This window comes from Dermacentor silvarum, chromosome 3 (assembly GCF_013339745.2).
Source record: "Dermacentor silvarum isolate Dsil-2018 chromosome 3, BIME_Dsil_1.4, whole genome shotgun sequence".
NCBI lineage: Eukaryota > Metazoa > Arthropoda > Arachnida > Ixodida > Ixodidae > Dermacentor > Dermacentor silvarum.
The window spans coordinates 192,966,091-192,981,670 of record NC_051156.1 but is presented as its reverse complement, the minus strand read 5'-3'; the positions used below and the strand labels follow the sequence as shown (position 1 = coordinate 192,981,670).

At 45.5% G+C, this 15,580-nt stretch overlaps 1 protein-coding gene across 1 annotated transcript in view; it reads left to right on the top strand.

Annotated features, from left to right (window-relative positions):
- Nucleotides 1–2,447: 2,447 nt before the first annotated feature.
- The window catches only part of LOC119444158 (neprilysin-2-like), a 29,930-nt gene continuing 16,797 nt past the window's right edge, over nt 2,448–15,580 (top strand). Inside the window, exons 1-7 of the mRNA XM_037708616.2 lie at nt 2,448–2,525; nt 2,596–2,694; nt 7,724–7,801; nt 13,664–13,773; nt 14,155–14,213; nt 14,842–14,893; nt 14,972–15,042. Coding sequence (XP_037564544.2) covers nt 2,463–2,525; nt 2,596–2,694; nt 7,724–7,801; nt 13,664–13,773; nt 14,155–14,213; nt 14,842–14,893; nt 14,972–15,042 — 532 coding nt within the window. The 5' untranslated portion in view covers nt 2,448–2,462. The remainder of the gene's footprint in view (nt 2,526–2,595; nt 2,695–7,723; nt 7,802–13,663; nt 13,774–14,154; nt 14,214–14,841; nt 14,894–14,971; nt 15,043–15,580) is intronic.

The window sequence follows — 15,580 nt, the reverse complement described above, 5'->3', positions numbered from 1 at the left end:
AGAAAACGGGCACTCCATGCGAGGATCGTGTGAGAACAGTGGGTGGTCGAGCGTCCCCGTTCCCATTCCATCGGAATTTGACTCGCCAGCAATCTTTCTGCAGAAAGATTCAGCGACGTCAATCTCCCTACATTGTAGATATAGTGCCAGAGATTTAAACGGGTGGCGCTGACCAAAGGTTGTGCGAAGGCCACGAACAGTCCTCCATATAAGCGATAAAGGTTTTAGCGGATCCAGGGACTCGCAAAAGGATACCCATTGTCGGGAAGCCAGCTTGTTCATGTGACGCTGTATTTTCTTTTGTGTTCGTCTAGCCAATGTCAAGTCATGAATGGACTTCGTGCGTCTATATCTTCGTTCCGCACGACGGAGAATTGCTCGAAGTTTCTCGAGTTCGATGTCGAAATTGGTGCTGGCAGAACTCTTCAAAGGCGAATGCGTGGTTATTTGTATGGCATCCTTTATCGTGCCCTCTAGGTTGCAGGAGGTACCGTCACGACAGCAGTGTTCCATGATTATTTTATATTTAGGCCAATCGGTGCACTGGACGGCTCTGGGGGACCTGGAGCTAGTCAGACCGTCAATCTTCAAATAAGTTGGGATGTGGTCGCTACCTCGCGTTTCTAAATCCGAAAACCAGTGCACTCTTCTCGAAAACGAACGTGAAACGAAGGTAAGGTCCAAGCAGCTACTATACACTGATCCACGCAGATAAGTGGGGCTTCCATCATTTGACAGGCAAAGTTCGCGTTCAGAGGCAAAGGACACCAATGTTCTGCCTCTAGAGTTCACTTTGGAGCTTCCCGATAGGTAATGGTGGGCATTAAAGTCGCCAGTGATCACCCACGGCTGTGGAGTCAATGTCAAAATTCCCTGTAAGCGCTCACAATCCAGGCGACTTGTTGGAGATAAGTAGGCACCAAGAATTGTAAACGTGAGCTTTTTCTTCTTCACTGTCAAGCAAACATAATGATTCACTTCGTCAGGAGGCACTGGGTGACACACATAAGTCAAGTCACGGCGTATAAACACAACAATCTTGCTGCACTCTCCGTGGGTAGAGGACATAAAGCACTCATACCCGGACAGTCTGATGGGAGCTGACAAGTTTGGCTTGCATATCACGATAATGGGGAATTGGTGCGTAAAGACAAAATGTCTAAAGTCGGCCATGCGTGACTTAAGCCCTCTTGCGTTCCATTGAAAGACAGATGCATGCTTGACCTCCTCTTGAAACGACGCCATCTCTCGGGCTGTGGTTTTACCCTAGAGCCGCAAGGAGAGGATGCCAAGAGAGCAACAGCGTGCGAGCAGGCGCGTTAGAGAGAGCGCCCATGCGCGTAGAGCAAGGAGTGGCCAAGCCAATAGCGACCAGCGAGCGGGCGCATGGGGGTGTACACGCATCGGCGACAAACTCTGTGACCTTGGAAGGCGTCGCATTTGACCTTGGCTCCAACTAGGCTAAGAAATGCTTTGCATTTAGCAAGTGCCGTAAATACGCATGTTATTAGAAGGCTGTACCCTGTCGACGTTGCTAATTATTGAAATTTGGGTGGCCTTTTGAAATATCATTGTTAAAAATGCTGCCGATGGAGCTACACTATTGCATTGCGGCGAAGTTCAACAGATGTCCACAGGGACAATGTTCGAAATTTCTGGGTACGATTAGTGTCTTAGCCCGATAAGTGCGGCTACATAGGCTCTCTATGCGCGCGTGTGATCTTCTTTTCGCTAGTTATCCCTCATTAAAGAAGCACTCATTTTAGTCGTAAATACACAGCTGTCGAATGCACCATGAAAACGTGTGCGCGCCCGTCATCCACCTCGTGAAAGTCCGATTTTTTACTTCAGCGATTGATATTCACACACAAGAGCGTCCAAGTTCGAGAGTGACGTTAGGTTACGTGGTGTTAAAGACATGGCTAGGTTCCAAGCGCATAATTACCTATTTCTGTGCGACAGTCGATGACGATTCGGAACGCGTGCAAGCTAAAAAAGAAAAAAGTCTACAATAGCTATTGCTGCAAAATGTGCCGGATATATCGGATTGTGAAGGGCTACACGTGAAACAATAAGCCTTGTAGATGTGCATGTGTCACGTTCGTTCATAATAGAATTGCTATGTACGTACTGCTGGAAACTAAGCAATTGAAACATTAGGACACAGTATAAATAAAATTTTACGAGCTTTTTGAGTACATTGGCTTGATGGAGATAATAAAGATATCGCGCTATCAATATTATGCCAGCTCCATTACATCTGATTCTTTTTCTTTCACAGAACCGCAATGAAAAATTACATAGGTTGGGTATTAATCCGAGGCATGGCTAAAGCGGAAGAAACTATTCTTCACGAATATTACTTAGAATACAAAAACAAAACATCTATTTTTCGGCCGATTGAGAAAAAGAAAGAAGACAGTAAGAATGTATGTATGCGCCAGCTGCTCCAGCGTGATGTCATGTACAGTGCAGCCGCGCATTTTTACAGTAAAGCTAAGTTTGACCAGGAATCAAAGAAAGAAGTAAGTATGCGAACTTGGTCAAACGCAAACCTGTATTAGCGTAACCTTATATTCTGCTCATTTCCTACAGGTAATGAAGATAATGGGATATGTGAATACCACGTTTCAGTTCATCATCAAAAATAACAGTTGGATGTCCGATAAAATAAAAGCGGCAGTGCTCAAACGGGTAAGAGCCAAGTATGATCATTTGAAGCCGTACGTACACTTGTGGATCCCACAACACCATTTCTGTCACAGGACAATGAACACTTCGTCATCACATGTACCGTTGCCCTTTCGCATACTGTCTCCTCAGACAGATGCGTTTAGGGAAATTTTTGGACTCTGAAACATCTATTGCAGAGCTCTGCGGGCCACTTTGTTCGGACAAGCTTATGATTAGTAATATTTTCGAGAGAAGAAAAAATGCGTTGATTGACAGGCGCTCAGAAGGATATATGCAGGGCGAACGCTGCAGGTCGACCATTTAAATATTCACTGTAATTGCTTTGCAGAAGCCGCAAACAGAAGTTGTGCAATAGCGAATGTCTTGTGCGATTTAATGTAGAAAAGAAACAGCCATAGAATTTTACTACTGCCTAGACCGAAAGTGCCGCTACGATAATGTCGCATGCATAAGAATTAATGCTGGAAAGTGTGGACTTCTGATTGGCGAGCATGGTAAGGAAGCCTATACTAGCCGCCACAAGCAAACTGGCTGACATAGAAGGTCGAGCACGAAAATTATGCACAAAAAATGAAAAAAGAGAGCAAGAGCTCTTTATTTAAAAAGCCCCTAAACAACTAATGATAGAAAATCATGCTCTTTTCTCGGCTTTTCCAGTCCAATTCTCGTGCTTCGTGACGCCAAAAGGGGTCATGCCCGTGACGTCACCAAGGTAAAAGCTGTCGGTTGGTCCACTAACGAAGAACATCAGCTTCGATACCTCTACCAGCAAGCCTTTTCCATAGAGTCGCACGACCGCTCTTCGTCGTTATCTTGCTCGCTTGTGGTGCCAAGTCAGCTGATTTCACATCGCGTAGCATGCTTTGCACTGCACGTGCGCCGGAAACAGCGTGTAGTCAAAAAATCACCGCATATCGACGAAATGAATGATGATGGTGGGCGAAGCACCGGGGGATCATTCGGGCAACCGTCCCCCGTACATTGCCCACTCGAACATGCAAATGAGTGACAACTTAAGTGTACAGTATATAGAATGTTGTTTTACTGGTCGTATATGGTACTGAGGTGCGGACTTCGTTTTCCCTTCAATAAGACTGCCTGGCGATCAGTGCAGCAGCACGGCGACGCCGGCAAGCGGACCAAGAGGCGGCGAGAGCGCGGGAAGCGACGGCAAAACGCCGGAAGCTTTCTCCGGAAGCCGGAGCTTCGCGTGCACACACACACACACACACACACACACACACACACACACACACACACACACACACACACACACACAAACACACACACACACACACACACACACACACACACACACACATATATATATATATATATATATATATACTTATACTTATATGTACTGTACACGTGTACAGTATATACAGAGCTTATATAGCCCTTGTGCACCACAGCGCCCCTAGCGGTCTCCATGCAAACCAGAGCTACGGACAACGCACGACGAGGGAGGGACAAGGCTCGGCCCTAAGGTGCTTCGCCCCTAAAAGCGCCGAGTCCGGATTAGTGGAAGTTGATGGTGTTTTCACATACGAAAAGAGCGCCAACATGATGTTCGGTACTGGTGTAGTCTCCACGTTTCTCTTAGAAAAAAATGCGGCGATCCCTTACGAAACTATTTTTGAATTTCTGGCGAGCTTCTGATTGTCTCCTTATGAGTCATCCAAAATTCACCGGGAAGTTAATACAAAATTGGGATGTGTTTTAGCATTAGCTCCAGAACAGGCACTCATCTGAGAATACACATAAGCTTCCACCGGTGGAAAACTAAGCAGACATTACGTATGGTGTCTTATGAGTAAAGTTATATACTTCAGCATTTCACTTGAGCCACTGACTTGTTAATACGGATAAGGCTTTCTTGGCGAAGAAACTACAAATCGTATTGTGGATACCTTACGAGTAAACTCATAAGTAAGGGTTGCTGACGGTAACTTCAGAAAATTTTGTGTTTTATTTTACAAGAGGCTATGGCTTTCTTACTGGTTCATTGAACCACGATTTCTATAGGCAATTAATGTACAAGCTTTTAAATTAACTCAGTCTTTAATTGAGAGATAGCGCCTCTACAATCGTTTCAACGGAGCTCGGGCAATCAGCCTCTGCACGATAAAAATTAACCTGCCAAAAACGCGGCTGCACCAATGCCTCCATCCCTATTTGTCTTGTTGGTACTCAAAAGCTTCCAAAGTGCAACTGCACGAACTTGAACCTTCAACAGCCGCCTGTGCCATGTTAGAGACAATAGCATCCCCTTCGTCCAGAGAATAATCCTAGCGCACCGGCTGTGCATGGTATACGTGCCATCGGCGCACCTATTCTCAAGCCTGAACAATTGCGACGAGGAAAAGGGCTTTTGCACTTCAACTTTAGCCGCAGGGGTTGCAAGGAAAGTATTCTTTCATTTGGAAAGTGTTCGTTAAACGCTGAAGAAGTGATCAGATATAACAGTTTTCTCTGTTTTACAGAGGCCGAAATTATTCTAGTTTCTAGTTGCGAAGGGAAAGTTCGCCTTTTCTGTCAATGCGCGAAGTGTAAACGCCAGCGCTTACACTGCATGCCACTGTTCACATCGTAAGCTCAACGATTGGCATGCTACTGCTAGGCGTATTCGTAAAATACTGGGTTCGCTATGTGAAGTACGAATCCTCGTAGCAAAGTTCGTCCTTTTAACGCGATAGCGTAAAGGGCCCCGTGTCGCAGAAAATCCGGCGTCGGCGTCGGCGTGCGATGTCGGCGTCCGTGGCGGAGAAAAATCATCCCGAACCACCCCAACCGCGCAGGCCCTCCACAAGGTGCAAGGTGTTGGTGAACGAAAATTGAATTTATCACAGTCAAACCCCTAAGAAAAACAATGAAGTACGACTTAACCACAACCTACAGACACGGTGGCATCAGATTGTAATTTGAATGTACGAGAAAACATAATTCTGTTACGAGGAAACTCAAACACAAACCCCTTTTCCAGCATTTCTACCACACCTACAGCTGCGCGCTCGGGTAGTTTACTTGCGAAAATGATATCCAGATGGCGCTCGCATCCTCGGCAGGTTAGGGAGTCTACATGCAAGCGCTGTTTTAAAGAGAGCGCTTGCATGAAGGCTCCCTACGGCAGGTCAAATTGGGACTTCGCCTGCCTAATGCGTTTTGGACAGGCGCGCGCGTCGGGGCAATAGCAAACAATTAATAAGATAATAAAAAAAGGTGCTAGGGCCTTCGCATTTTAATATACGACGACTTATATTGCGCCTAGAAAAACTTTTTCTCAGCAATGCATTTCTGTTTAAAAGTGAAGCCGACTTTAAGGGGATCGGTGTAAGCTTGGTCTTTGTAAGCTGGCTTTCCCACGTTCGGCGTTGCAGTGGGAAAGCCAGCTTACAACGGGGCCCGATAATGGGGCTCGAACGGGGCCCAATAACGCTATCGGGTTCCACTTTTGAAGGCGAAGCTTAAGCGTCCTCCAATTTATTTTTTGACGATGTAGGCCTTTTCTCGCCTTTGTTATTATAAAATGATTTTGCAAGTATTCAGAAACCTTGGCTGAATACGCTTTACGTACTCAAAAGAAAATTCATCTACCACTGAAAATAAGTTTTGATGTGTACAAGTGAGGACACAGTAGAAACTGAAAATAGGCTTGCACATCAAGTAGAAACAAGGGCCACAGTAGCCAATGCCTCCCCTTTAAACACATTGGGCACTCAAGATAAAATTCATCCAAGAAATCCCTTGATGACTCTAATTGCAAATAACACTAACGCGTCATCGCACGAAATTTCACAAGGGAAAGAGGACAGAGAGCTCGTGAGGCGGGTAGTGAAGGTGAGAGATAAACTGCTCGCTGGCCTTCGAGCTCGAGGTGGCTTCGGGGGTTCTTAAAAGCAGAGAGGCTTTCCGGAATTCAAGTGTTTACCTACACGCCACTCCACAAGTGAGAGAGAGAGAAAAAATGAAAACGCCTGAAAAGAAGGCGAGGAAAAAAAGATAACATAACAGCAAAACTTGATATCTTCAGTGATCAACTCTTCATTCGAACTTGTCTTCCTGATTTGCATGCTGGATTTTAGTATTACGAAGTACACAACGCGACAGAGATTGATGCCGAACTGTGTAGGTGTACGGTGATGGTCATCGTACATCGCCACCAGCTCGGCACGGATATTGTGCCGGATATCTAGCGGTTTTTCAAGGTACTATACAGGTAACTTTTTACTCCGCTAACACTAGAGAGACGCGCGTGTTATGATGCGTATCGTGTACGCCTGTTATAAGTTTATGGCATCAATACTACGAACTTATGAACGCCTCCCGTAGATCAGTTCACCACTAGAAAGCAGCTGCGCTAATTAAAGGCACCAACGACAACAATAAATACACCGGCTGAACCCATCTCATGATGAATACCGACGTTAATGTTATTAGCATTGAATAAAGGTACCGTAAATAATATACCGTATTGCGGCCTGCCAAAATGCGTCATTTATGGGGCGTTTATGCAGCTGGGCTCGTGTGTCGCGCTTCTTTTTGTGGGAAAATGGCTAGATAGATAGATGGATAGATAGGTACATAGATAGAACTTTATTAAGTTTTCTAAGATTGCTAGTGGTATTAAAATACCAATAAGAACAAGAACAACAACAACAATGACAACAGGCTCCAACGTAGCTTACTTTCCCATTTTTCTATATCGAAAATAAAATTTAACAACGACGAAGGGTCCTACATATCCCAATTGCAAAACCGTGGCCCGTTGTTGAAAACCGATTGCGGAAAGTAACGTCGATATACGACTGAATTCCTTGGTGTGAAACATTTTAACACGTCATGCTAATATCGTGCGGTAAAAGAATATTTTATAAAGAATATTAGTAAAAGAATATTTCCTTGTGCATATCTGATGTTTTCTAATGAATGGTACTTTCACCTTATTTTCTCGCTCACTAAAAAACTTTTCCTCCCTAGCGACATTGACCGGGGATGTTGAGCTCAATAATTTATATTTTGCTTGCAGCTGAATGAAATAAACCTTGTGATGGGATATCCTGACTGGGTGCTGGACGAGGCCACCATTAATAACCTGTACCAATTTGTAAGTTGTGCGAAGTTTGCATATTTCCTAAACATATCACCTGCGCAAACGTAAGGATCAGCCTATGCGGAAGTGTGAATAACTACCACAGTAATTGCGTTAGCTCTCAAGAATTAGGTTTGGCATTGCGCTAGCTGTGATAGTATTTCGATATGCGCATGTAGGGATATGAGCGAACTGCATGACGAATCAGCGTGTTACAAGTTTTCTTCATCGTCCACTGTTTTATAGTTGCTATGGCGGCGTAGAGAAGTGTAAACGTGCACAATTTCGCATATGTACCCTCTGGACATCTTGCGGCTCTTCGGTGAAATTGTAGGCCCATTATTGGTTGTCCATGGAGCAGATGTGTTTGTGTACTTGGTGTCCGAATAGTAAATGTACAGTGGAATTGGTGGTCTTAAAATTTCAATCTTTACTTACGGCAGTGCAGTGATCATAACAGTAGATGCTGAAAATGTCCACCACTGACTCTAAGACGTTTCTCCACACTGCGCTGCATATTGTTAAGCACTCGGTAGATGGCTGCTAGAGTTAGCTTCATAGTGTGCTGGGTAATGGCTGTCTGTAGCTCCTGTGGTGTGTGAGGATTGTTCTTGTACGCCCGTCCTATTAGTGCCCCCCCCCCCCCCCCCCCCCAGACGTTATCAGACAAACTACAGGTCTGGCGCTATCACATTTCACGTGAAACTGCGATGTCATTCGCAATTATCATCATACTTAATTTTTTCTCACAGCGCAACAACTTCTCGGACGTCCTGTATAATTCCATTGATTTGTCTTAGTTGTGTCTTATGTGCAGGACTTGCTTATGATGAGTTAACTCTGTGGCCCGCTTATCCATAGGCATTAAAAAGAGGTGGTTGGGCGGAGAAATTACTCGCACGTCATTGCAAGGTTGATCCGCCTAGACCTGTTACCATCCTCCTTTTTTCATGTATTGGTCACTGCTTCCTCTATGTTTGATTGTTGCTGTAAAGCCAAATTAAGCACTTCGATTATTCTGTAGGACTAAAACGCTGCTTGAGTGTACCGGCAATAAAATTTGAGCACCCTGCCAGCGCTTTTCAGTGACTAGTTGGCGGACTAAAATCTAGATGGCGTTTCCTTGCGTGAAAACCCGCCGCAGGCCTATAAGCAGCGGATTGATTGTCGGTCGCAGTGGTTGCGTTCCCATAAGGGGGAATGCAAAAAATTCACCGACGATTACGATACTCCCTAATACGAATATTGAGCGCAGCTGTTTAGGTGTTTTGAATTAGCAATATATTGAAGCAAAGAACTTGACTTCTGAACGACAGGGTCCTCTCGGCGTCGGCACTGAGCCTCTGCTAGGGCAGCTCGTTTAGCAGCTAGCAGCGGCAGACGAAGCATTTCCACCGGTTGCGTCACTCATTGTTCAAAAAGAAAATGTGAACGTGGGAGCATGTGGCTCGCGTGCAGCGCATTCTCTACCGGCAGTAGCGCAGGCGAAGTAGCGCACGCGCAGTGCGTCCAAATTCCACGCCAGCGCTTTCTTTCCATATATGGTATCGGTGGACGCGCTCGCCGCATGCCTGGTCGCCGCCTTGGAGCACGTCTCGCGCGGCACTCCCCTTTCCTCCTCACCCTTTCGCCATACTATACTCCTCCGCTTTCCTCCTCATGCTGCCACTCCACTCTCATTCTCCGATTCCCACCTTGCGCGTTCTTCGCTCTCGCCGTCTTTCATCCCCCGCTGCGCTCTGCGTTCGCTCTTTCTGCCCAACTTCGCTGTGCACGTTAGCTCGGTTACGCCAAGGGACGCCGATGCTCCACGCAGGAACTGGCACCTAAGAGCTGCGCTCTAAAACGCTCCTCTGATTAGAATTAGGCGCACGTTAAAGAACAAACACGAAGTAGTCGAAATGAATCAGGAGGCACCGACTATGGCGTATTTCCTATAGCCAGTGTGTTGTCGCAGAACGTAAAACCGCACAATTTGATTGGTGGGATTTTCTGCCTCAAACGAAAGTGCACTGTCCAGTCTTTCTTGTACTGACATTGTGCCGCTCCCACACGGCTACTGTTCAATGTTTGTTCAATGTTTTTCTCGTGACCACCTGTCAAACTAAGGCCAACATAGTTCTAGGTGGGCACCATGACAAGGCTTAAAAGTGTTTTTGCCCAAGCGGGCCAATAGCGTAAAAATGTTGCAGTTTCTCCCGAAAGGCGAAGCATGGATAGCCACGACAAGTTATTAGAAAATTACAGGAAGTAAGGCTATTAGTCCTATAGGCCATCTAAATTGTAGTGAACATTTGCTGACTAGTTCAATTTAAAACCACGGTGTCACGCACACACACACAATAATGAAGAGATATGAATAGAGCGTGTTGCTTAGCTAGTTGGTTTATTCTTTCAAGGATCAACAAAAGCACACAGCTTGGACGGTACACTGAAAAGACAAGCGTATTTCCTGTGTCTGTGTCGCCGTCCCGTGCAAGGTGTGCGCTTTTGTCAATCCATGCATGGACAGATCTCGCTCGATGACCGCGAGCACTAGCTGTCACAACACTGGCGCCATGAGGAGCAATTGCAACAGATTACACGATCACCAACGCTTGCGGGAAGACATCGCGCGTGAAGTCACCAGCCATCTCGGCTCGCCCTTAGCGCCCACCACTGCCGCATTTGAACTCCAACTTACAGCGCGAGGACGGCGTTCGCGCTTAGCAGCGCTAATGGGCCCAGGACTACAGCAACGTAAGAAACAGCTGTAAATGGCTGCCATTGTAGTTACTACACGCCTGGGTGCTCGTTTTTGGACCGGGAACGACGCGTTCGCGCCTGCATAATTGAGCAACAAGTACTATATCCTGTGACGGCCCCTTCCCATTCTTAATATGCTTCACCAGAATACCTTGCATATGCTTCACGGCATCGCACTCGGTATCGCCGTGAAGCTAATTTAAGGAAAGCTGTTAGTATGCAACGCATATTAGACCTTTTGCCACACAGTAACTCCTCAACGCATGGATCGATCCGAAGTGAAATGAGTTAGGTGTTCACTGCCTACACACAAATCGCTTGGATAAAGAAGTTTTTCCATTCCATTCCATTCGGCCAGCTACCTATCGCATAATGGTCATTACGAAGCAGCTGTGCTGCATGACGCGGTTCTTTTGTTTATTTTTCGCGGTGGAGTTGGAGCAGTTTTACACGAGATTTATGACCGTGTTACAAGCATGAGGATTGCTCTAAATTCGGCATTCTCCCGGAAAAATCGGGAGAGTTGGCAAGTATGCATTTTTCCCGGCTTTCCCTCGCACCAACAGATCGCGTGACAACCAACCTACGGCACGCGGCGAGCCTCTTATTCTCTCCCTTGGAATTAAATCGAGAGAACATGGCGCGACGAAGGCTGCTGTGAAAGTGAGCATGAAATGTCTACTTATCTGGTGTAGCAAAAACTGATTATAAAATTGGTTGATCGGAGGAAAATTCGTTAGCAATAACCCTTCGCAAGCCTTAAGTAACAAATAAGAAGCCTGAAGAACGCCACGGGGCTCCTTGACGACGCCTAACGCATGTCACTTCTCGCCTAATGTTCCGCTTTGTATTTTGCGTCAATCACGTACGTTCACTTTGGTTCATCTCCTTGATCTTGTCTTTGGGCGACGTTCTTCAGCACGACTTTCCATGCCCCTCGCTGACGGCATTATATCCATTTTAAACTGTACTCAAAGACACGCGCCTTCACAGGACATGTCTGAGCCTGTCAAGCGCCACAGGAAGAGAGAAAGAGATTGTAGAAAGGAAGAGGTGCTCTTTTCTGCAGCTCATTAGGGAGCACGTCTCAGCGCAAACGTCACCGGCAATTCGTCTGGTCCGCCGCAGCGCGCCGCAGCGCAGTTCCCTGCAGTGCCTCAGCGCGCGAAATCTGAGCTCAGCGGACCGGACGGTGATCAACTAAAACTGTCTAAAAAAAGAATTTCGCCAGAAACCATGCCACAATGACTGTCAACGGTAATGCGATTAGCATTCAATCAATTTAGCGACCCACTGTATTGGTAAAGTACTACGTTTATTTAAAATCTGTAGTGGTCATTCTAAGGCTTCCGTTACTTCGTCTATATCCGACACACTGTCTCAGGTATCGGCCCACTTTGGTATGGCACTCGCTTGCCGAGGTCACCCCATGGGGTTGACGTCTTGGCGACGCATGTATGACGATGACGCAGTGACGCCGATGAAATGACGTCGACGGAACCATAAAGACCGTATGACGACGGCATCACGACAATGAGATGACGATTCTGAAATAATGACCATGGTATAAACACTACAGCGTGGCGACGACGGAATGGGGACAATGGGATGACCAAGAAGCTGGAATGACGACCATGGCGCGAGTATACGATGGCACATGGAGGAAAGAAACAAAACAGGAGAGGCCCTGACGTCACATTTTTGAAGCCGGAAGTGCGGCCATGTTGGTGTGCCATCTCCCTTTGCGCCTCCAATCAGGGGTTCGGCAGCTCGCCGGGGCAGATGGGCGCGAACTTTGAACTTGCATTGTTACAAGCCACCGCAAGTGTGTGTTGCCGACGCGCTTGAAAACAAAGCCTACGAAACTTCTGTAGCAGTTTTAGTGAAGCAGACGCACTCCTGTGTTTTTCCGTGGCACGTTGAAGAAGACGACGAAGACCCGCGCCGTGATTGCTTGAGTGTATCTATTGCTGGCTGACACTCACACTCACGGACTCAAAACACTACTTTCAAGCTTACACACCAAACTCCAAAGTCAGCTTTCCTCGCGAACAAAAGGTGCTGCGGGAAAGACACCGGCGGAAAAATCATATATCCCTTTGCAGAGACCGAGAGCAGCACCAAAAGCTTCAGGAGCGCGGTTGCTATGGCAACGTTGACATTTGGGGTACCCGTCATAGTGCTCCTTTGCGAAAAACAGCACGTGACTCCCGGCACACTTTCTTCAATACATTCGGGCTGGCCGGGGCCTCTCCTGGGTTTCCTTCGATCCTCCATGATTTCGCTCCCATCGAAATGCGGCCACCGCGGCCGGGATTGGATCCCACGATGTCGTGCTTAGCAGCGCAACGCCATAAACGCACGGAGAAGGAATGAAACGACGAGGACGGCATGACGAAAGCGGGATGACTAAGGTATAATGATAATGATGGTACGACCACGATAGCATTACGACCACGGGCACATACATACCTAGTGGCCCAAGCTAGACAACTTGGGTCACTGGGTCAGCGTAAGAGTCTAAATAGATAGATAGATAGATAGATAGATAGATAGATAGATAGATAGATAGATAGATAGATAGATAGATAGATAGATAGATAGATAGATAGATAGATAGATAGATAGATAGATAGATAGATAGATAGATAGATAGATAGATAGATAGATAGATAGATAGATAGATAGATAGGCTCAAAACGCCTTAGGTAGGCCAACGCACGCTCATCGCATTAAAATCCATGCACTCGGATACGCTTATATTGTTACAGTGGACGTGTGCGTTAACTATACGACGGTGCTTTCAGTGGCCTACAACTCCAGGACAACGAGGTTTCGGTGAACAGTGGTGTAGCTAATATTACGCTATACTCCTTCTTTCCAACTTGGTGTATACGTCACAAACTGCCCTTATGACGTACGGGTCGTCCCCGTCATGATATGAAGAGAAAACTGAAGACACCGTTGAAAATTGAAAGCACAGAAAAAAAAATGGCAGGGATCAAGTGCACATGAGCAATGGTATTGAACGTAAATTGTGTGGGAGCCTTCAGATATGAAAATCTATGAATGCAATCTTTACCAACTCGACGAATAATGTTCAGTGATTCCATTGTATGCTTGTGTGTACAGGTTCCGAGCATTCGAAATGGAAGTTCGTTCGTCGAGCACTACTTCTATCTTCGAGAGAATGACCACTATCAGAAGCTTCTTGAGCTTACCTCAAAATACTTCAACAAATCGTGAGTATTATAGATTCGTTCCAATGGAAAACGCTTTTTGAATGCTGCTCTTCTGTCGAAAAGGAGTACTCGCAAATGTCAACGACACTTATTTTAAATCTGATAAAGACATAAAGTCTGATAAAATTGCTCTGCAATGATTTGACGTCATGAGTAGGACATCATAAAGGCCGGGCATCTGTGCTGATATTTAGCGAACACGCACGCATTAATTTTTTCATAGCTTCTCTTCAGGAGGATCTGTGAAATGTGGATGAATGTGTTCATACTAAACTAGTACTACAAGTGATTTTTTTTTCGTCGCTTAAAGCTTTTGCCAGAGTGAACTTATTATGATGTTCAAAAATGCGTCTTTTCTCGTTTTGCCTTTTGTTTTTTCAGATACGAGGAAGTTGTCCTGAAGTCACACGCGTTTTATGATGAAGATACAGATACTGCGGGTACGAAGAATTTCAGCCATAACAATCCTTTACCGATATGATCTCCTTATCCCTAAAATATCATAGACACACTTTAAAGTTTGAATTTGAACTTTAAAATTAATTTTTCGCTCCAAGGTACCCGATGTAGCTGGCTACAATATAGGCTTAAGGTTCACTCTGCGTAAGGTCAAGTTCTTAGATATATATTGACCATCATGGGCTTCCAAACTATTCTGGGTTGCATTTTGTGACTGACTACAGCTGGTAGTCCTGTGCAGGGAAAGAAGAGAGCCTTCTGTACGAACAGAAAAAATGCAGACGACGTCTTACACGGAAATTGCATTTGTGCCGACGACAGCCATATTGCGCCCAGTAAACTAAGGTGAATTTCCATATCAGGGGTTCTGGCTATCTTACGTGCCAGCGCTTTTTCCATAATTCCTTGACTATCCCTCGCAAGGTCACTGCTCTATCAATGCCGCCCCTAGTCTACATCTAAGCTTCCACGGTACACGTAATTTCGTTACCTACCATCAACGAAGTCGAAAATGGCGGATAAAAAACTGCCAAGTTCCTTCATATTGTCACGCTGTTTCTGAAAATGTTTTACGTTGAGATTTGCTTTATGAAGCATTTTCTGTTACAGCATATCCAGCTGCTTCGCTTGTAACTCATTTTAGAAAGCCTCCTATACCCAGGTAAGTTTTACTTGACCAATAATAAAACAAACCAATGACGCAGAAAACAAAGAGCTCAATCATTATTTCTAATTTCAGGTCCGTTAACTTTGGAACCATTGGAACAATTTTTGGACAATTATTGTCTCAAGCGATGGACAGATACGACAGTATGTGTCGCTTTTGCGTGTACTGTAACTTCTTTACGATCGGTATTAGCTGAAGCCAATATTCCTTCCAATAATTATAGAAATTCCTTAGTCATGGGGGCGAAACCAGTTCTCCGATTAGTGCCACAGACGACCGACTAAGCCAACACTACTGACTTCCCCATGATTTACTGTCGGCATAAACAATATGACGCACAAATTTACATCTAGCAGCATGAAAAACAAAAGCGGAACTTGGACGACGACAGGGAAGCGCGTGCGTTCACGACGGTTAGGTGAATCGATCAGTATTGTTGCCACAAAAATTGAGATTAGCGCAGCACTGGCAGTAAACGAGAACGAAAAAGCAAAGCAAGCATACCAAGCATAATCGCCGACGTACAACTATGAATTTTATTGGGAAAATACCCATAAATATTTGCAAGTAAAAACGCCAGAAAAAATATGCGGTCGAAAAGCGGTTGAAGTCATTCTTTAAACAATTATAACAACACCTCCATACCGATTCTGTACACGTGCTGATAAAACACTTAAACGC